This window comes from Ranitomeya imitator, chromosome 1, assembly GCF_032444005.1.
Source record: "Ranitomeya imitator isolate aRanImi1 chromosome 1, aRanImi1.pri, whole genome shotgun sequence".
Classification (NCBI taxonomy): Eukaryota; Metazoa; Chordata; class Amphibia; order Anura; family Dendrobatidae; genus Ranitomeya; species Ranitomeya imitator.
The window spans coordinates 166,046,592-166,068,753 of record NC_091282.1 but is presented as its reverse complement, the minus strand read 5'-3'; the positions used below and the strand labels follow the sequence as shown (position 1 = coordinate 166,068,753).

The 22,162-nt window shown below is 45.6% G+C and overlaps 1 protein-coding gene across 2 annotated transcripts in view; it reads right to left on the bottom strand.

Moving 5' to 3' along the window:
• Nucleotides 1-22,162, bottom strand: part of RGMB (repulsive guidance molecule BMP co-receptor b) — a 119,044-nt gene that overhangs the window by 49,610 nt on the left and 47,272 nt on the right. For both annotated transcript variants that reach the window (XM_069752148.1, XM_069752157.1), the window contains one exon: nt 5,941-6,149. In XM_069752148.1, the coding sequence (XP_069608249.1) occupies nt 5,941-6,149 (209 nt within the window). The remainder of the gene's footprint in view (nt 1-5,940; nt 6,150-22,162) is intronic.

The following is a 22,162-nucleotide window of genomic DNA, read 5'->3' as shown; positions in this document are numbered from 1 at the left end:
CAAGTCCGATTTTTACTTCGTACGAATCAGGTCTGTGAAAAAAAAAAAAAAATTGCAGCATTCCAGAGTTTGATCCGATATTCGGATAGCATTTGGCCATAGAAATCAATGAGTTAATGTAAACCATCGGACTGCACTTGGATGACATCTGAGTGAAGTCCGATTTCTGTGCACTGACGGAATGCAGTAGATGGAGAAATATTTTCTCCAAAAAAATCGTATCGCACTTTGATCAAAGGCTAATAAGAGTGGGACTAGCATAATGGACCCGATTCTCTCACTTAGGAGAGGGAATCAATTTCAAAATGGAGTGGGTTCAACTCCTGATACCCTCCATTGATCAGATGACTGAAGGTTCATTGGCGTCTACTTTGATACTGTATATTTTGAAGTGGCTACACCTGGTGCTGCAGCTCAGTTCTATACACACTGCTCAAAAAAATAAAGGGAACACTAAAATACCACATCCTAGATATCACCGAATAAAATATTCCAGTTGTAAATCTTTATTCATTACATAGAGGAAAGCATTGAGAACAAATTATCAATGTAAATCACACCTAATATCTCACGGAGTCCTGGATTTGGAACGATACTCAAAATAAAAATCAGTGGAAATGCCTCAAAACAAGGAACTGATGCTCAGTAATGTGTGTGGCCTCCACGTGCCTGTATGATCTCCCTACAACGCCTGGGCATGCTACTGATAAAGCGGCGGATGGTCTCCTGAGGGATATCCTCCCAGACCTGGACTAAAGCATCTGCCAACTCCTGGACAGTCTGTGGTGCAACATGACGTTGGAGGATGGTGCGAGACATGATGTCCCAGATATGTTCAATCGGATTCAGGTCTGGGGAACGGGCGGACCAGTCCATAGGTTCAATGCCTTCATCTTACAGGAACTGCTGACACACTCCAGCCACATGAGGTCTGGCATTGTCCTGAATTAGGAGGAACCCAGGGCCCAGTGCACCAGCATATGGTCTCACAGGGGGTCTGAGGATCTCATCTCGGTACCTAATGGCAGTCAAGCTACCTCTGGTGAGCACATGGAGGGCTGTGCGGCTCTCCAAAGAAATGCCACCCCACACCATTACTGACCCACTGCCAAACTGGTCATGATGAAGGATGTTGCAGGCAGCAGATTGCTCTCCACGGGGTCTCCAGACTCTGTCACGTCTGTCACATGTGCTCAGTGTGAACCTGCTTTCATCTGTGAAGAGCACAGGGCGCCAGTGGCGAATTTACCAATCCTGGTGTTCTGTGGCAAATGCCAATCGTCCTGCACGGTGTTGGGCTGTGAGCACAACCCCCATCTGTGGATGTCGGGCACTCAGACCATCCTCGTGGAGTCGGTTTCTAACCGTTTATGCAGACACATGCACATTTGTGGCCTGGTGGAAGTCATTTTGCACGGCTCTGGCAGTGCTCCTCCTGTTCCTCCTTGCACAAAGGCTGAGGTAGCGGTAGCGGTCCTGCTGCTGGGTTGCTGCTCTCCTACGGCCCCTTCCACATCTCCTGGTGTACTGGCCTGTCTCCTGGTAGCGCCTCCAGCCTCTAGACACTATGCTGACAGACACAGCAAACCTTCTTGCCGCAGATCGCATTGATGTGCCATCCTGGATGAGCTGCACTACCTGAGCCACTTGTGTGGGTTGTAGAGTCCGTCTCATGCTACCACGAATGTGAAAGCGCAACCAACATTCAAAAGTGACCAAAACATCAGTCAGAAAGCATTGGTACTGAGATGTGGTCTGTTGTCCCCACCTGCAGAACCACTCCTTTATTGAGTGTATCTTGGTAATTGCCAATAATTTCCATCTGTTGTCTATAACATTTGCACAACAGCATGTGAAATTGATTGTTTGAGGAAGCGGTTCATGTAAGCAGGTCTTCCATAAGCCCTTTAATTCATAGGGAAAGTCGGATTGAAAAACTAATTTTCAAATTAACCAATTAAAAGTTAATATATGAAAGTCCTACTTGCGAGAAACACTCCATTATCCCAGGAAGAGCGACTACAAAGAGTCTGTTACTGGAGGACCCTGCACGTCCATGCATTACCCTGACAGGCTATTAATTGCTAAGAGCACCATGAAATGTTTCATTTCTCCTAGTGCACCACTGGGGCTAGTGATCGGCTGCAATGGCCACAAATGGTAGACAGCAAGTTATCGGTGCCGCCATGTACACATTACTGGAGCAGGAACGCTGGAACGACCGGGCTTTAATATGTATTCCATTAATTGATGGCATTTCGTCTTCTTTGACGAGTTTGTTAGGAACTTGGGAAACCCACTTTTAAAGTTATATCATAGGAGTAACATAAGTACAATAATAATAACAGCTATTATTAGATAATCAGGCGGCTCGGAATTCCGTCATACTAGCCAATAACAGTGCTATCTGCAGACTGGTGGTCACAAATGACTAATCTCCGAGCTACCAGTGTGGTTACATAATAACTCGCTGATAGAAATCCAGATGTAAACATTTAATAGATAATCAGGCTTTGTTGATCAGATTTAGATTAGCCCGCCTCAACCTTTCCCCGGCTAATCGCTGCAGGAATTATTCAAGGTAATGATCTTGAACAAAAGCACCTCTCAGCCACTCAGCCATCCAGGCTCGTACAAACTGTTCAAATTAGTCACAAGCCGCAAATATTAGGACGTTATGCAAAGGTCAAATCACATATGTGGACCCTGCATGTTTCAAAAACTCCATTCTAACCTCTGTGGAGCAACCCTAACTTAACCATTCGCTGCCAGAGGGGAGGAAGCAGGCTTGGGGATGTAATCCAATCCGCTCCTCGTGAAGGGCTGCAGCAGACCACATATCATTGCACACATCAATTGTTACAATTACAGCCATCATTAGCTTCACAAACCACAGAAACAAACAGCAAGAGTTGTAGTAGTGCCTGCCATGCCAAGCCGTAATGCCCGCCACCGATACCTTGCTGGCAGATAATGAGCGGGCATCAGAACTGAAGTTTTGCAGGGGTTAATTCCCCCCCCCCCCCCCCACTCCCATTCAGAGCAGAATCAGCACAAGGCTCCCCTTTCTCCTTGTAGGAGCTGGAAACCTGATCTCAGCCTGACTTTCTGCAAACACCAGGAAAGGAATTGGGGGGTGGGGGGAGACATCTGGATCATTACACACCATATACCTAACAAAGATGACTTAACTCTTACATGCCTGCCATAAAGTGCACACACCATATATGGGAATAAAGATAAGATTTAAGGAGGGCATTTCAGTCTGGATCAATGATCGGATCAGATTTAGGCAAGTCAGACAGAATTTTAATGAATGGGATCATTGTAGGCATTTCCACAAAGGGGAATATCGCAAGGTCAATATTTGAAGTAAAAGAAAGGAACACAAATATTGACGTATATAATAAAAATAACCACTAATAAACACACAACACCATAAAAGTAAACAATATGTACAATATATGATCCAGATACAAAAAAAAAATCAATATAATCAATGATATATACACTGGCAATATATACTCTGGTAGCAGTTCTGAAACAGAAGGTTTCATAGCCACCATCACCCAGAACTCTGGATGCAATGCCACCTTGGGGAAATCACAGATGCTTCACTGTACAGATCTCACCGGGGAATATTTGCCAGCTGTGCCAGTCACCATGGCCAGGCTTCCACACCTCTGCCAATATGTAGGACAAAGGACACAGATGCTGACATATAACAATAATCACATGTAGGCTCAGCCACCTACACAATGGGGCACAAGTATCGGTGCACTGCCCTCCATGACAAGTGCCAGGTTCATGGAAAGTGATGCCACCTCCTGACACCTTTCATGTCCTTCTCCACACAGTACAGTGTGATGTGATGTCTTCAAGGGCCATGTCATTGTCTTTATGTTTGCGCACAGGACTGACAAACTGGACAGCTCACTCTTCACACAGAAGAGACTTTCATGCCATCAATATGCCACTTGGTGCATCTGTCAAATGTTCAGTGAAAAAAAGTCCTACTTTAATAGATACAATCTTTACGCAGCTGTTTGCACACCATGAGGTTTCATCATGGCCGTCCCTTGGTGTCTATGGCAGGGCTGAAGGTCTACTGCTGTCTAGAAACCTGTCTGGGTCACTATACCTTGACGTCTGTCACCAGCTTTCAGTGTCAAACCACTAAAAGGTCAAACTGGTTCCAGGTCTGAGATGATCAGTGTCGCACTATGTTGCCCATTCCTACAAACCTCGTCTACTTTTGCACTAATGTTAATATAACTTTTTTTTTAATTACTTATCATATTCCACAGTGCTCTACGCAATGGGAGCTCACCCTCCAGATTCCGATATTCCCTGGCAGTATGTCTTTGAGGGTCTTATGGTAACACTGATGATGACAAACAGCAGCTCTTGGGACTACACATGATCAAACTGTACACCTTAATCAAGGGATTTGGATCAACGTTAATGATCTCAGCTCTCAATGTGGTGGTGCCACTTTAGAATGCTGAACATGTTGGCATTTCATCAATAAATAATTAGGATAAAAGGTGAAGTGCTGAATAGTGACCTGGAGCAGAGGCAGGAGGCGACTCCTGGAGAAATGGAGATGCTCATCTAGTGATGGCGGCTTCACCCATGAAGAGCCCAGAACGTCATGTCGGTCTGGAGAGGAAACTCTAGAACCACGGAGCATGGCCAGAGTCACTGCCATTATAGTCATCAGTCCTGACAGATCTACACATCTGAGCACAGGACAAAACACTTCTGGGGATCAACAGCTCCAGGCTCCTCCAGGGTCAGCCACTCTATGGTTCATGTACCCCCACCTGCCCCTACAGCCATCATTTTACATCTGGGCCAAAGGCCTTATAACTTTCTTTAAACATTCCCAACCCCCCAAAAAAATAAAAATAATCCACTCTTCACTTAATAGATCCAATCAACCGAAAGAAGAATTTACTATAAGTCCAATATTCATATTGTTATGGCTTTATCTGATCACTTCACGGTGCATACACACAGGGATCATGGTTGGGACCCCCATACAGGCCTATCTGATCAGCCATTACGGATGAGATGAGGTACCATAAACCAAGTTACAGCTACAAAGACATATTGTCTTGATCCAATTCTGGTACCATGAAGCAAACTATTGTCCGGAGGGCTTAGTACTGTCATTGTCTGGTTCTGGTACCACAGATACAAAGACGTATTGTCATGATCCAGTTCTGGTACCATAAAGCACACTATTGTCCAGAGGGCTCAGTACTGGCATTGTCCGGTTCTGGTACTACAGATACAAAGACATATTGTAATGATCCAATTCTGGTACCATGAAGCAGACTATTGTCCGGAGGGCTCAGTACTAGCATTGTCCGGTTCTGGTACCACAGATACAAAGACGTATTGTCATGATCCAGTCCTGGTACCATGAATCACACTATTGTCCAGAGGGCTCACAACTGGTATTGTCCGGTTCTGGTACCACAGATACAAAGACGTATTGTCATGATCCAGTCCTGGTACCATGAATCACACTATTGTCCAGAGGGCTCAGTACTGGCATTGTCCGGTTCTGGTACCATAGATACAAAGACGTATTGTCATGATCCAGTTCTGGTACCATGAAGCAGTCTACTGTCCGGAAGGCTCGGCACCAGTTCTGGACATACGGTAATCACCATCCGGACACCTTATTGTTGACATGATCCGATTCCCAGAGCAGGGACCTAGTCATAGTTGGAGGATTATTTGTTGGCTAGTCTGGTTCCGGTACCATGGACATTGTACTGCCGAGAAGGTCCATTACTGGCACTGCTCACTCCTACTGACATGGACATCACTTATAGCCTGGGATCATCGTGGGCAGGCCCATGGGCACTAATGGTGATAGCATCCTGGCAGCACAGGCACATCTGCAGTAACAGTAGAGGGTCTTACCTGTGTCCCCCCAGAGGGCCAGCAGCAGCAGCAGGAGGTGCAGGGGCCCCAGAGTGCCGCGGCGGTCAGCCCCGGGGCAGGAGAGTGCGGCCCTTCTCCCCATACCCATCCATTCAGGTCGCAGTGCCGGGCTCGGGGGCACAGCAGCGGGAGGGCAGCGCTCACTGGTCAGGACGAGGATGCCCGGGCACAGCCGCTTTCTCTTCTTCCTTAAGGATCGCGGGAAAGTTTCCAGGAGACACAAATAAGAAGGAAAACAAAGAGAAAGCGAAGAGGATGAGAGTTATACTGCGACCGGAGCGCACGGGACACACAACGGGGGCACCGATCCCGGGGAGCCGTCCACAGTGCGAGCAGGACAGGGAGGAGGACTGGGCGGAGGAGGAGGACGGGGAGAGGGAGGAGGACTGGGCGGAGGAGGACGGGGAGAGGGAGGAGGACTAGGCGGAGGAGGACGGGGAGAGGGAGGAGGACTGGGCGGCTCCGCACCGCTCCCTCCTCCTCTGCTGACAGCCGGCAGACACTCCCTGTGCTGGGCGGACCGTGCGGCCGGGGAGGGGGCGGCCGGGGCCGGGGAGGGGGCGGCGGGCAAGGTGGGCTCTCACAGTGTAGCTGTATAGCAGCATTACTTCTAGCTGGCACCGGTGTCACTCTGTACTGCACGGCTGACAGCTGCACCAGGCAGGACGGACATTATTACTGACCACAGCATAATATACTATATAATATACAGCACTGATAACAATACATTACTGAAAACTGAGCAATATCCTAATATACTAAAGAATATATACTACTGAGCAATATCGTAATATTCTATATACTATACAGCACTGATAATAATACATCACTGAATACTGAGCAATATCCTAATATACTATATAATATACAGCACTGATGATACATTACTGAAAACTGAGCAATATCCTAACATACTAAAGAATATATATTACTGAGCAATATCCTAACATACAGCACTGATAATACAATCTAGAAGAACAGATTGCCCAGAAGGGGGGAGAAGCGGTCAATCTATAGATGTGAGGTCGGTAGAAGGTTCACATCACACCGACCATTAATTGGGTTTACACTATTGTAGGCATTAGCACTTTAACATCTTATACCGACCTCACATCTATAGATTGCCCAGAAGGGGAAAGAAACGGTCAATCTGTTCTTGTATAGTGTAATTGCTATAGGTTGTTTTAATCTTTATTAAAGGGAATCTGTCACCTCAATTTTGCCCTATAAGCTGCGGCCACCGGCATCAGGGGCTTATCTACAGTATTCTGTAATGCATTCTGTAATGCTGTATATAAGCCCCCGATGTAACCTGAAAGAGGAGAAAAAGAGGTTAGATTATACTTTTATACATTTAAATTGTTACACATGCGGATTTTCCTCATTAATGCAATCTATGGGCAAAATCCACATGCGTACCCACAAGAGAAATTGGCATGCTGGCAATCTGAAAGACGCACCACAAGTCAGTGTCCGCGGATGATCCGCAGGTGCACATAGGCGCACAGTGGACATAGGGTTTCTAGAAATCCCATCCGCTATGCTCTCACCGTTGGCCGCTGCATAAATACACAGCGTCAAAACCACAGAAAATCCTGAGCGTGGGAAGGTACCCTTAATGGGGGTTCAGTCAGATGATCAGGGGTTGTCCAAACAAGACATCTAATTTAACCCTTTCATGACATGGCCATTTTCCGTTTTTTCATCCCCAAGAGCCAGAACGTTTGTTCTAATAATAATCTTTATTTTTATATAGCGCTAACATATTCCGCAGCGCTTTACAGTTTTCACACACATTATCATCGCTGTCCCCAATGGGGCTCACAATCTAAATTCCCTATCAGTATGTCTTTTGGAATGTGGGAGGAAACCGGAGTACCCGGAGGAAACCCACGCAAATACGGGGAGAGCATACAAACTCTTTGCAGATGTTGTCCTGAGTGGGATTAGAACCCAGGACTCCAGCGCTGCAAGGCTGCTGTGCTAACCACTGCGCCACCGTGGTGTTCTCTGTCAATATAGCCGTATAGGGGCTTGTTTTTTAGTGGGATGAGTTGTACTTTTGAATGAAGCTGTATATTTTATCATGTGATGAGCAATGAAATGGGAAACAAAATTCAAAGTGCGTTGAAATTTCAAAAAAAAAAAGTGCAATTCCACAATTTTTTTTTACCATGTTCACTATACTGTAAAACTGAACTGGCAATATGATTGTCCAGGTCAGATACCAAACATGTAATTTTTTTTATTATTTAAGTGGTGAAAAAAAATGTAAATTTGTAAAAAAAAATTTTTCTGCTTTTGTCGCCATTTTCCAAAACCTGCAACAGTTTCATTTTTGGGGATTTTACGCTGGGTGAGGGCTTATTTTTTGCACCCTTAGCTGATGTTTTTATTGATACCATTTTGGGGTAGATTCGATGTTTTGATCGCCACTTACTACATTTACATGTTTCAGTGACCAAAAAACATAATTCTGACTTTTTTTCCGTTACGCCATTATCCAATTGGATTAACATATTTTATACTTTGATAGACTGGACTTTTACAAATGTAGAAATACCAAGTTTGTGTAATTTTATTTTTTATTTTAATGGTTCAAAAGGAGGGTAATTTGAACTTTCGTGTTTTTCTTTAAATATTGTTTAAAACTTTTTTTTTTAACTTTTTATTGTATTTAATAGTACCCTTAGGGGATTTGAAGCTGCAATTGTCTGATCGCTTATGCTGTTCATAGCAGTGGATTAGCCAGTGAAAATCACAACCTCCTATGAATGCCAGCCACAGACCGGCGTTCACTGGCGATTCATAATCACAGGCACGGGAGTCATCAGCAAAGCTCTGGCTGTCATGACACCCATCGGCACCACGCGATCACGTCATGGGCATGCCGATGGGAGCATGGAACGATGCACTCATTGCCGATGCGTGTTTAATGCCGCTATCAGAGATTGACAATAACATTCAACAGGTTAACAGCTGCGGGCAGAGCTCCATTCCACCCTCGGCTGTTAAAGGCACATGATGGCTGTTAAAATCAGCTGTCATGTGTAGGTAACTATGCAGGCTTGGCGTGCGAGCCTGCACCAAATGCAGGGACACGACATATGACGTAAGTTTACGTCATATGTCGTGAACGGGTTAAAAAGAACCCACCATCTCCCCTGTAAGTTTCTTTAGTGCTAACCGTTCTTTACTCAACCTTCCTTGGTCCAGTGCTGAGTCTCCACTGTTGCTCTGGGTGCCTGTTATTGGCTGCAACTTTGACCTCACATCAATAGTGCTGCAGCCAATCAGTGATCTCAGTATCTTGTGTTGTCTACACGGGCAGAGCCACTGAGCTTACTGATTGGCTGAAGCACTGACGACGTTACATCAGAGCTGCAGACAACAACAGAAACCAAAAGCAAAGTTGTAGACTCAGCACTGGACCCCTGGGGGGTGGGTAAAGGAAAGGTTTTTTTTTTGTTAAAGGTACCTTCACACTGAGCGGCTTTAGAACGATAACGATAGCGATCCGTGACGTTGCAGCGTCCTGGATAGCGATATCGTTGTGTTTCACACGCAGCAGCGATCAGGATCCTGCTGTGAGATCGCTGGTCGGAGCTAGAAGTCCAGCACCTTATTTCGTCGCTGGATCAACCGCTGGCATCGCTGAATTGGCGTGTGTGACGCCGATCCAGCGATGTCTTCACTTGTAACCAGGGTAAACATCGGGTTACTAAGCGCAGGGCCACGCTTAGTAACCCGATATTTACCCTGGTTACCATTGTAAATGTAAAAAAAAAAAAACACTAAATACTTACATTCCGGTGTCTGTCGCGTCCCCCGGCGTCCACTTCCCTGCACTCCTCCTGTATCCTGTGTCAGCGCCGGCCGGCCGTAAAGCAGAGCACAGCGGTGACGTCACCGCTCTGCTTTACGGCCGGCGCTTACACAGGATGCAGGAGGAGTGCAGGGAAGTGGACGCCGGGGACGTGACAGACACCGGAATGTGAGTATGTGGTTTTTTTTTTTTACATTTACAATGGTAACCAGGGTAAACATCGGGTTACTAAGCGCTGCCCTGCGCTTAGTAACCCGATGTTTACCCTGGTTACCCGGGGACTTCGGCATCGTCGGTCGCTGGAGAGCTGTCTGTGTGACAGCTCTCCAGCGACCACACAGCGACGCTGCAGCGATCGGCATCGTTGTCTATATCGCTGCAGCGTCGCTTAATGTGACGGTACCTTTACTGTGCTTGTGGCCAAGGGATTTCTGAAAATCCGAAATCCCTTTATGCTTGATTTAAGCTATCGGATTATCCTGAAATAGTGGTCATGGGAATGCTCATTTCCAGATAATCTATACAGGCTATTAAACGTCTGCCGATCAGCAAACAAGTATCTGATCATAAGTCGTTTAACATCCAGTCTTAGGCCACATTCAGTATTTGGTCAGTATTTTACCTCAGTATGTGTAAGCCAAAACCAGGAATGGGTGATAAATGCAGAAGTGGTGCAAATGTTTCTATTGTACTTTTCCTCTAATTGTTCCACTCCTGATTTTGGCTTACAAATACTGAGGTAAAATACTGACCAAATACTGATGTGTGACAGCAGCCTGACTCTGATTAGCACTGATACAACTGAAAAGGGGAATGGAATGGCCATATCTAGTCCGATAATTGTATGAGCTGTATGTAAATCAAAATCCTCTACCGCTGCTGTTTCTAAAATTGAGGGCTTGCTCACACGAGCGTATACATCGGACGAGTTCTAACCAATGTTTTATTGGATAGCACTCAGACCGATGTTATACAATGGAGCAGTGCAGATCTTGTGGGGTTTTTTTGTCATGCCAATTCGGCATGAGAAAAAAATCGCAGCGTGCCGTGAGTGGCTCCGCAAATCAGACCAAGCGCACCCATTCAGGTCTGTGAGTGAGTGTAAAACATCGGACTGCACTCGGATGTCATCTGCGTACAGTCCGATTTACACGGACACAGACAATGGAGAAGATGGAGAAATTAAGTTCTCCATCTTCTCAATTGTGATATATTCTCTCATGCAAGATAATCGGATCACAGTAAATTGACACTCAGCTGAAACTCTGACAGATTAACGATAATCGAGAAGTGTAAATCCATATTAAAGGGAACCTGACACATGCTACAAGAGCCATGGACAGCATATATTAGACGCTGGCTGCATGTTTTCAACCAAATATGTTTAACTATGAAAAGTTGCAGTGTTTCAGAGAAAAAACATAGTTTAACAGGGACTTACCCTAATGAAGTTTAGTCGTACAGGCGGGTCCTGGCAGCTTCTCCTGCCTGCCGCCAGTGACTGACGGGTCTCTCCCTATACACGCACACAGCGAGATCTGTCACCCTAGGGCAGTGGATGGGGAGAAACTACTGGGAACTGCTAGATGTCACAGCTGCATGGCATTATGGGGAGGCCCGAGCCTGCTTTCTGAAGCTTCAGCAGTGTGGGAAATGGTGCTAGGCAAATTTTTTGAACCACAAATCAAATCTCAAAATTTTCAAATTGTGAATTTCAGGAATTTCAATTCAAGCTCAATCCTCTGCGGATCGATTGGTTCTTCTCTCAGTAGCATTCATTTCTATGGGAATTACACAACGAGTGTCGTGAAGCTGTCCTCGGTTTTATCTATAACTCCTTCCTCTGGTGATCACGACCATCCCAAGCAGATGTTTTCATCTCGGCCATGAAAGACAGAGATTGGAATAACCCTTTAATATTTTATACATTATTATACTCAACTAGATGGTGGTCCGATTCTAACGCATCGGGTATTCTAGAATATGCATGTCCACGTAGTATATTGCACAGCCCACGTAGTGTATTGCCCAACCACGTAGTATATTGCCCAGTCACGTAGTATATTGCCCAGCCACGTAGAATATTGCCCAGCCACGTAGTATATTGCCCAGCCATGTAGTATATTGCCCAGCGTCGTAGTATATTGCCCAGCTACGTAGTATATTGCCCAGCTACGTAGTATATTGCCCAGCCACATAGTATATTGCCCAGTCACGTAGTATATTGCCCAGTCACGTAGTATATTGCCCAGCCACGTAGTATATTGCACAGTGACGTAGTATACAGCACAGAGTCACGTAGTATACAGCCCAGTCACGTACTATACTGGCCAGTCACATAGTATATTGCCCAGCCACGTAGTATATTGCCCAGACACGTATGTAACAGGTTAAAAAAGACTTAAAATAAAAAAGAAACATATACTCACCTTCCGAGGGCCCCTTGTAGTCCTGTCGCCTGTGTGCGGTGCACGTGGCAGCTTCCGGTCCATTGGTTGGTATGTGCGCAGGACCTGTGATGACGTCGCTGTCACATGACCGTGAGGTCATGGAAGGTCCTTCTCGCATAGCATCCTTGGCACCGGAGCCTGCCGCTTGCACTGCCGAGGACACTGTGCACGTCGGAGGGTGAAAATAACGTTTTTTTTATTATTATTTGTAACATTAGATCTTTTTACTATTGATGCTGCATGCGGAGCATCAATAGTAAAAAGTTGGTCGCACAGGGTTAATAGCTGCGTTAATGGAGTGCGTTACACCGCGGCATAACGCGGTCCATTAACGCTGCCATTAACCCTGTGTGAGGGCTGACTGGAGGGGAGTATGGAGCGGGCACTGACTGCGGGGAGGAAGGAGCGGCCATGTTGCCGCCGGACTGCGCCCGTCGCTGATTGGTCGTGGCAATGGTCGTGGGCAATTTGCCACGACCAATCAGCGACTTGGATTTCCATGACAGACAGAGGCCGCGACCAATGAATATCCATGACAGACAGAAAGACAGACAGAAAGACAGACAGACGGAAGTGACCCTTAGACAATTATATAGTAGATGATGGCACTGTTCAAAATGATCTTGGCAACATTCGGCAAAGGCACAGAGTTACTGTAAGACAGAGGAAATGTTGTGTCTGGTTATTTCTGTAGCTCAGAGATGGTGTTGGAGCAGTGTGAACCCCAGGGTATATATGGGTGGTCCTTCATCTTATTATGCGGTGACATATTTCTGGCATATCACAGCTATCTCAGAGTTTCTTCTCCATGCTATCCAGCATCCAAGCGGAAGCCACTAGTAAACCATGTGAACTCAGCTATGTGCTCATTTTTTTTTCTTCTGGCCAGACCTCTTATAATAGTCCCCATTCAGGGCTGCCGGAGGAATGTGTTGACAACTGCCACCTACAATGCGTCCTTTTCCATTTAATGCGTTCAAGTACAGACTAATATTCTCCTTGCCAAAAGCGTGTTTACTGACCAAGAAAAATATTATGCCTTTAAGGAAAAAAAAATCATTCCGTACCCTGTTAGCATCGCATGCGTGCATTTTTTTCTGCTTGGCACGAACATGATTATGTTGTTATGTAATATATAATGTTTTTGTATTTGACACATGTTCAGTATTTTAATCTGTGTTAAGAAATAAGTTGCAGATCATTACTTGAATTATTATTTATATCATGTATATTCAGAGGGATATGCAGACGTACTTGCTGCACCTAGACCCATTTGTCATACGGCGTCTACAGGACCCCTTTTCGCAGAAGTATTATAACTGGCACATGGTATAATAATAATAATCTTTATTTTAATATAGCGCTAACGTATTCCGCAGCGCTTTACAGACATTATCATCGCTGTCCCCAATGGTATGTGACAACCCTCTTACAGATTTTTTTACATAGTATAACTATATAATATAAATATATAATTTGTCTTATATGAGCTGTGGCACGTGGTCAGTACCTGACATTGAAGGGAATCTGTCAGCAGGATTTCGCCAACCAAGCTATTTATATGCCCATGTAGCTGTTTCAAATACAAGTCCAGCAATACCTTTCCATGGTCAATTCTTTCCTTTGTAACTGAGAAATCAGCATTTAAATTGATATGCAAATGAGGCTGAAGGGCTATTGTAGATCTGACGCCTCTGGCACTCCAGGTCTATTCCCTGATCAGCGCCTCCTCCTGCTGGGCAGGGAATAGAGCTAGAGTGACAGAGGCTTCAGATCCACATCCTTATTTGCTTATCAATTCAAACATTGATTTCTCAGTAACGAAGGAACGGAATGATCATGCAAAAGTATTGCTGGACTTGCCTTTGAAAGAGCTAAATGAACATATACATAGTTAGGGGTGTGGAGTCTGCTGACAGATTTCTTGTAAAGGGGTTGTCCACTATTTGGACAACCCCTTCTTAAATGCTGCAGTTCCCCAAGTAAAATAAAAAAAACCTTTCTGCTCACATCTTGCAGCAGCTCCCTTCCAGCAATGTCGGCATCAGATCTCCCAGCGCTCGTTAGATATTCAATGGCAGTTAATGTTCAAGTTTCATAAGAGGGAAGTGTGGGCGAACCAACTCATTAGCAGCCACAGATTGGTTGCTGCCCTCACGTAACAGAATGATCTCATGCAAGTGGAGCACCCGCCAGTGCACAGGGATACTCAGTACCTGGTCCGATCGTTAATAAAGGGAAAGTCACAGTGCCGGTCGGTGGCCCTGGGAGTCCAAATTAAAGGAAATGTCTTTAAAGGGGTGATTAGAAATAGGAATGTTTGTGACGCCACCTGTGGTATTCGGTCAGGGGTGACCAACGCTGCTTAAAGGGGTCCTCTGGGGAGTGATGGCAGCAAGGATGGTATGGGTTCCCACAGGTGAAGCTGGATCCCCAGGGCTCCCGGTGTATTTGGCAAAGATATTGTGGTGCTAGAAATATTCAAAGGACACAAGGTTGCAGTCTCTTTACCTGGTTTACTGATGGTTTAAGGACACAGTCCAGGGTACCAGCAACAGGTGATGGTGGAGCCAGGGCAGCCTGGAAACGAGTTGAATTCCCCTTGCCAGGTCAGTTTGGGAGCTTTCCACTATGCGCTGTATAAAAGTCCCTTGCTGTCTATGGCTTCTTTCAAGGTCCTCTCTCACTCTCTGTCCTGAGACCATTCCTGCATGGTAGGCAATGCGAGCCATTTTATAGGGGTCTCTCTTCACTGTGACTCCGGGCTCTGTATGTTGCTATACCTCAGGGTGTAGATGTGGGCAAGTTACTTTCAATCCCCTGTCCTCCGGTTCTGCAATGAGACATGCATTTCCCCACAGCCTCGGGCTTCCGGTGCCCGGTTCTTGCACTCCAGCATTGAGGGAGCCCAGTCGCAGCTCTCCTCCAGCTTCTTATCTCTCCTGTGCTCCTTCCTCCTCTGTCTCACACAAACTCCAGACTGAACTCTCTAACTCCTCCTCCAAGCCAGAATATATATCTATCTAGGAAAGCTCCCCTGAAACTGGGTCCAGAGATCCCCCTTCTGGCCTGGAGTCAGAAAGTGTTGCATGTACAGATTACCTGTCAAAGGGATCCTCCTCGTTTCCAGGCATGGCATCACCCTCCCCGAGAGGAAGGCAATACCACTGTGGTGTCTGAACTCCTGGGGTGCCACACAAGAGCTGGGCGACTCAGTCCAACATGACTGTAATAATGAGGAAAGTGAGGATAAGGCCGGGGTCACACTTGCTAGTGAATGCTCCGGTTCCGAGTGCCGGCGGCATTGCCGGGTATTGAGGCGAGAGACTCGCGCGAGTTTCTCGCATTGCACTTGCAAGTGTGACCCTGGCCTAAGGGTTTTTTTTTATTTGACTCTGGGTACTATGGGATTTAAGGGTTCTCTGATTAATAGAAAATCTCTTTACTTTTGGTTTGTTATGTTGTAAATAAAGCTGCTTTGTTTTTGATACTTCCTGGTATTTGGCTCTGAAAAAACTATTGATATAGTTGTGGCATCCCTGGGGTCCAGTCGCCACAGAGGTACTGCACCTCATCCAGAGGTGTGGTATCCCACTCTCAGATAAGGAGAGAGCACTGCCCAGGACTTTAACACTCACATCCAGCACACACCAGTTCAGTCGAGGCACCTGGGCGTACCCTTAGGGAGGAAGGCCTCATCCCAGGCTTAATAGGAATGGGTGTTGGGAGTGCGTGGGGTAGGTAGAGTAGGGGAGGAGCTATTTAGGAGGGAATGTGAGGAGAAGGAGGGAGGAAGTGGAGCTGAGCAGACATGCGGGTCTGCAGCTCCTGATGGATAGAACTGAAGAAGTGTGAAACATAGACAGAAAGAAGCTCCCGGTAGGACGGAAGCGGTTGTAGGGGCACGGGAAGTGCAGAAGCCACTGATGGGGCCCGCATCCAGATGTGGAGGGACCAAGTCGTAGTCAGGGGACCGGCCCCAACTTAGTGAGAAACTCCAAGTCTAGCTAAGAAACCAGAGGCTGTGGCTTCTGCAAGAGTGGCAGCCACATCCGCCCATACTTTGCCAAAAAGTCAGCCATAGAGAATCCAGGGAACTTAAAGGATGTCACCCGACCAGGTTTGTGGCTGCTGGCTTGGGACAAGAAGTGGAAGCCAGCATAGAGAGACGGCTAGAGAAAGGCATATAAAAGGAGTCCTTCAAAGGTGCATCCCAATCTACATGGGAGTTTGCTGGATCACAGACCTGGAGGATACAGCACACCCAGCTGGGTGCCATAAAGAACTGTAAGTAAAAGTCTGGAAACTGAACCTTGCTGTGTCCTTTGCGTTATTACAATCGCACCTGCCCGGCATAGCCACCTACTGCCATCTTATATCCTCTACGCTACATCTGCCCTGGGGTTAGCTCTACCCATGGAGACCTGCACCAACTCTGCTGCATCACCATCTGCCCCAGAGGATCTGAACTGCAGCTTCGGCCACCACCTCATTGCCAAACACCACAGGTAGCGTCACGAACATTTCCCCTTCTCTCCCATTTATCATTTTCCATTTACTACAAAAACATCGCTTTATTATTGGACACCCAGGGCCACGGACTAGGTCACTGCTGCCATGACCTTCCCCTTTAAAAACTGCCGTGTTGGATCCGGTGCTGAGTACCCCATGGCCCCATGGGGCACTCCATAGTCATTTTACATTATTCTGTGAGGAAAATCCACACAGTTTACCTAGTGTAAAAAAAATGCACAAAGGGCCTGAGATTTCTAGAGATTCCAATCACATTCCTGGAAATGTTAAATGCTGCGTCAAAACCTCACCACAAATGTATTGTGTGAGCTTAACCTTAAAGGGATACATCACAAGACAAGCCTTGTTCAAACTACACTGCTGAAAAATATAAAGGGAACACTTAAACAACAGAATATAACTCCAAGTAAATCAAACTTGTGTGAAATCAAACTGTCCACTTAGGAAGCAACACTGTTTGACAATCAATTTCACATGCTGTTGTGCAAATGGAATAGACAACAGATGGAAATTATTGGCAATTATCAAGACACACTCAATAAAGGAGTGGTTCTGCAGGTGGGGATCACAGACCACGTCTCAGTACCAATGATTTCTGGCTGATGTTTTGGTCACTTTTGAATGTTGGTTGTGCTTTCACACTCGTGGTACCATGAGACGGACTCTACAACCCACACAAGAGGCTCAGGTAGTGCAGCTCATCCAGGATGGCACATCAATGCGAGCTGTGGCAAGAAGGTTTGCTGTGTCTGCGCAGTGTCCAGAGGCTGGAGATGCTACAAGGAGACAGGCCAGTACACCAGGAGACGTGCAGGGGGCCGTAGGAGGACAACAACCCAGCAGCAGGACCGCTACCTCAGCCTTTGGGCAAGAAGAGACAGGAGGAGCAATGCCAGAGTCCTGCAAAATGACCTCAAGCAGGCCACAAATGCGCATGTGTCTGCACAAATGGTTAGAAACTGACTCCATGAGGATGGTCTGAGTGCCCGACGTCCACAGATGGGGGTTATGCTCACAGCCCAACACCGTGCAGGATGCTTGGCATTTGCCACAGAACACCAGGATTGACAAATTCGCCACTGCCGCCCTGTGCTCTTCACAGATAAAAGCAGATTCACACTGAGCACATGTGACAGACGTGACAGAGTCTGGAGACGCCGTGGAGAGCGATCTGCCTGCAACATCCTTCAGCATGACCGGTTTCGCAGTGGGTCAGTAATGGTGTGGGGTGGCATTTCTTTGCAGGGCCGCACAGCCCTCCATGTGCTCACCAGACGTAGCTTGACTGCCATTAGGTACCGAGATGAGATCCTCAGACCCCTTGTGAGACCATATGCTGGTGCGGTGGGCCCTGGGTTCCTCCTTATTCAGGACAATGCCAGACCTCATGTGGCTGGAGTGTGTCAGCAGTTCCTGCAAGATGAAGGCATTGAAGCTATGGACTGGCCCGCCCGTTCCCCAGACTTGAATCTGATTGAACATATCTGGGACATCATGTCTCGCACCATCCACCAACGTCATGTTGCACCACAGACTGTCCAGGAGTTGATGGATGCTTTAGCCCAGGTGTGGGAGGAGATCCCTCAGGAGACCATCCGTCACCTCATCAGGAGCATGCCCAGGCGTTGTAGGGAGGTCATACAGGCATGTGGAGTCCGCACACACTACTGAGCATCATTTCCTTGTCTTGAGGCATTTCCACTGAAGTTGAATCAGCCTGTAACTTCATTTTCCACTTTGATTTTGAGCATCATTCCAACCCCAAACCTCCGTGGGATAATAGTTGTGATTTACGTTGATAATTTTTAGGTTTTTTTGTTCTCAACACATTCCTTTATGTAATGAATAAAAATTTACAACTGGAATATTTCATTCACTGATATCTAGGATGTGGGATTTTAGTATTCCCTTTATTTTTTATGCAGTGTATATTAGGGTATACAAAGGTCATAAAGAGGATTCCCCTCTAAGAACCCCTCAAAGAGCCACTATGTATTTTTCACTGCAAGGAAAATGTAGCCAGCATGGCTCAGTTCTGCTACATCCAAGTCTCCAATACTCAATTATTGTATCTCAGCTCTGCTAATTCCAAGCCTTCACCACTCCAGTGCCACTGCTCAGCTCTGCTACATCCTAGTCTCCACTACTCCTACATTTTCAGCACTGCTACATTAGCAACTCATCTGCCTTGTGGCCCTAGTGCCACTTGTCCATACTTCTTAAAGGGAATCTCTCAGCAGGAATGTGCTATTTAATGTGAGAGCGGCCTAATTGAGAGGCAAAAATCCAAATTTCAGTGATGTATCACTTTCTGGCCTGTGTTTTATTGTTTCAATCAGTGTTTCATCAGTATGAGATTATCACTGGAAGACTAGCTTCCTTGTGCCATGTATAACCCTGACACCAACCGCTGATTGGCAGATTTTTGCTTGTACACAGTGTACACAGGAAGATGCCAATCAGTGGTGTGGGCAGGGTTATACAGTGCTCAGCGTTCAGAGAACTGCTAGATCTGCAGCAGAGAAACAGGGATTTTATCAAAACTGAACCAGGCAGTGCAGTAAGTGATACATCACTGGAATTAGGGTCTCTGTGCCTACATGATGTTGTTCTCAGTTTACATAGCAAAAGCCTGGTGACAGATTTCCATTAAGACTGGCTCACCTGGATCAGAGGCTTTTGTGGATCAGGTGACACATAAACAACGCAAATGCACAGCTCCCTCCTTCACATCTATTTGGAGTTTCAACAATTGCAAAGCATGCCTACTGAACTATATTATGAAGTGAATGGCTAGAACTATGCATGTGCAACCACCTTTCATTCTTTGTGGTGTAAGACAGGTCCTTGTTCTTATAATAGGTGCGGGTCTGAAAGGTGGCATCTGCATGTATCACAAATTTCTGGCTACACTTTCGGATATGTCATAGATGTCCCAGATAACATAACTTTAAAGAGTTTCACCAAATTTTTTATGTTGAATTGGATATATGATGTAATAACGGCTGCAGGACCTACTCCTCTCAAAGCATTACCACATCTACTGTAGTGCTTCTCCCCCCCACAATACTAATCTGGAATTAAGAACTCAAAGTGTCAGTATCACACTGATGTCTTCTGTACTAAGGGCAACTTGTAATAGCTCTGCCGTGAGAGCTCAAAAAACTATTCCTATTTGAGATGTGATGACACCAAGCTATGCTCTCATGGCACAGGGACAATACATTTCCCTGAGCACAAGAGACATAAGTGTGCCATTTTCAGACAGGCAATGTTTGGGGACATCCAGTACAACTGAGGTGAGAGTTCTATGAGAAGAGGAGAGCTGATAGAATGTTCTGTAATGTGACACAGCTAAGCTCAGCTGCACTTTTTAATCATCAGATCTGTATCCTTACATCTCACACACTGAGGATCCTCAGCTATGGTGGAGGCATGTTTTTTTTCTCTGTTGTTTTGCTGCCTGCTTATGATCAGGCAATTCTTACATGGAAAAGTACACGTCCCCAGTGAAAACTATATGATAACATTCAATTGGACTTAACAAAAGATAACTCACTTATTGCGTGTTACATACTTTGATTGCTAAATAAACTAAAAAAAAGCTTTATTCCGCTCTGCAGCTACTAGCACATTGTGTGTCCAGTTGAACATGAAACATTTGGTGAAAGGTTCTCTTTGAAGGTGACTTTTACATTAGATAACTGTTAGCTGAGCATGAATGTGAGAGTTTGTCCAATAGTTATCCATAGCCAGCATTAAACTGTAGCTGTAAAGTGACCATTGCAATGGATACAGTTGTGGCCAAAAGTATTGACACCCCTGCAATTCTGTCAGATAATACTCAGTTTCCTCCTGAAAATGATTGCAAGCACAAATTCTTTGGTATTATTATCTTCATTTAATTTGTCTTAAATGAAAAAACACAAAAAGAATTGTCTTAAAGCCAAATTGGATATAATTCCACACCAAACATAAAAAAGAGGGTGGACAAAAGTATTGGCACTGTTCGAAAAATCATGTGATGCTTCTCTAATTTGTGTAATTAACAGCACCTGTAACTTACCTGTGGAACCTAACAGGTGTTGGCAATAACTAAATCACACTTGCAGCCAGTTGACATGGATTAAAGTTGAATCAACCTCTGTCCTGTGTCCTTGTGTGTACCACCTTGAGCATGGAGAAAAGAAAGAAGACCAAAGAACTGTCTGAGGACTTGAGAAACCAAATTGTCAGGAGGCATGAGCAATCTCAAGGCTACAAGTCCATCTCCAAAGACCTGAATGTTCCTGTGTCTACCGTGCGCAGTGTCATCAAGAAGTTTAAAGACCATGGCACTGTGGCTAACCTCCCTAGATGTGGACGGAAAAGAAAAATTGACAAGAGATTTCAATGCAAGATTGTGCGGATATTGGATAAAGAACCTCGACTAACATCCAAACAAGTTCAAGCTGCCCTGCAGTCCGAGGGTACAACATTGTCAACCCGTACTATCCGTCGGCATCTGAATGAAAAGGGACTGTATGGTAGGAGACCCAGGAAGACCCCGCTTCTTACCCCGAGACATAAAAAAGCCAGCCTAAAACGCCAGCCTAAAACGTTTTGGAAGAATGTTCTCTGGACAGATGAGACAAAAGTAGAGCTTTTTGGGCAAAGGCATCAACATAGAGTTTACAGGAGAAAAAAAGAGGCATTCAAAGAAAAGAACATGGTCCCTACAGTCAAACATGGCGGAGGTTCCCTGATGTTTTGGTGTTGCTTTGCTGCCTCTGGCACTGGACTGCTTGGCCGTGTGCATGGCATTATGAAGTCTGAAGACTACCAACAAATTTTGCAGCATAATGTAGGGCCCAGTGTGAGAAAGCAGGGTCTCCCTCAGAGGTCATGGGTCTTCCAGCAGGACAATGACCCAAAACACACTTCAAAAAGCACTAGAAAATGGTTTGAGAGAAAGCACTGGAGACTTCTATGGTGGCCAGCAATGAGTCCAGACCTGGATCCCATAGAACACCTGTGGAGAGTTCTAAAAATGGCAGTTTGGAGAAGGCACCCTTCAAATATCAGGGACCTGGAGCAGTTTGCCAAAGAAGAATGGTCTAAAATTCCAGCAGAGCATTGTAAGAAACTCATTGATGGTTACCGGAAGCGGTAGGTCGCAGTTATTTTGGCTAAAGGTTGTGCAACCAAGTATTAGGCTGAGGGTGCCAATACTTTTGTCAGGCCCATTTTTGGAGTTTTGTGTGAAATGATCAATGTTTTGCTTTTTGCTTCATTGCTTTTGTGTTTTTTCATTTAAGACAAATTAAATGAAGATAATAATACCAAATAATTTGTGATTGCAATCATTTTCAGGAAGAAACTGAGTATTATCTGACAGAATTGCAGGGGTGTC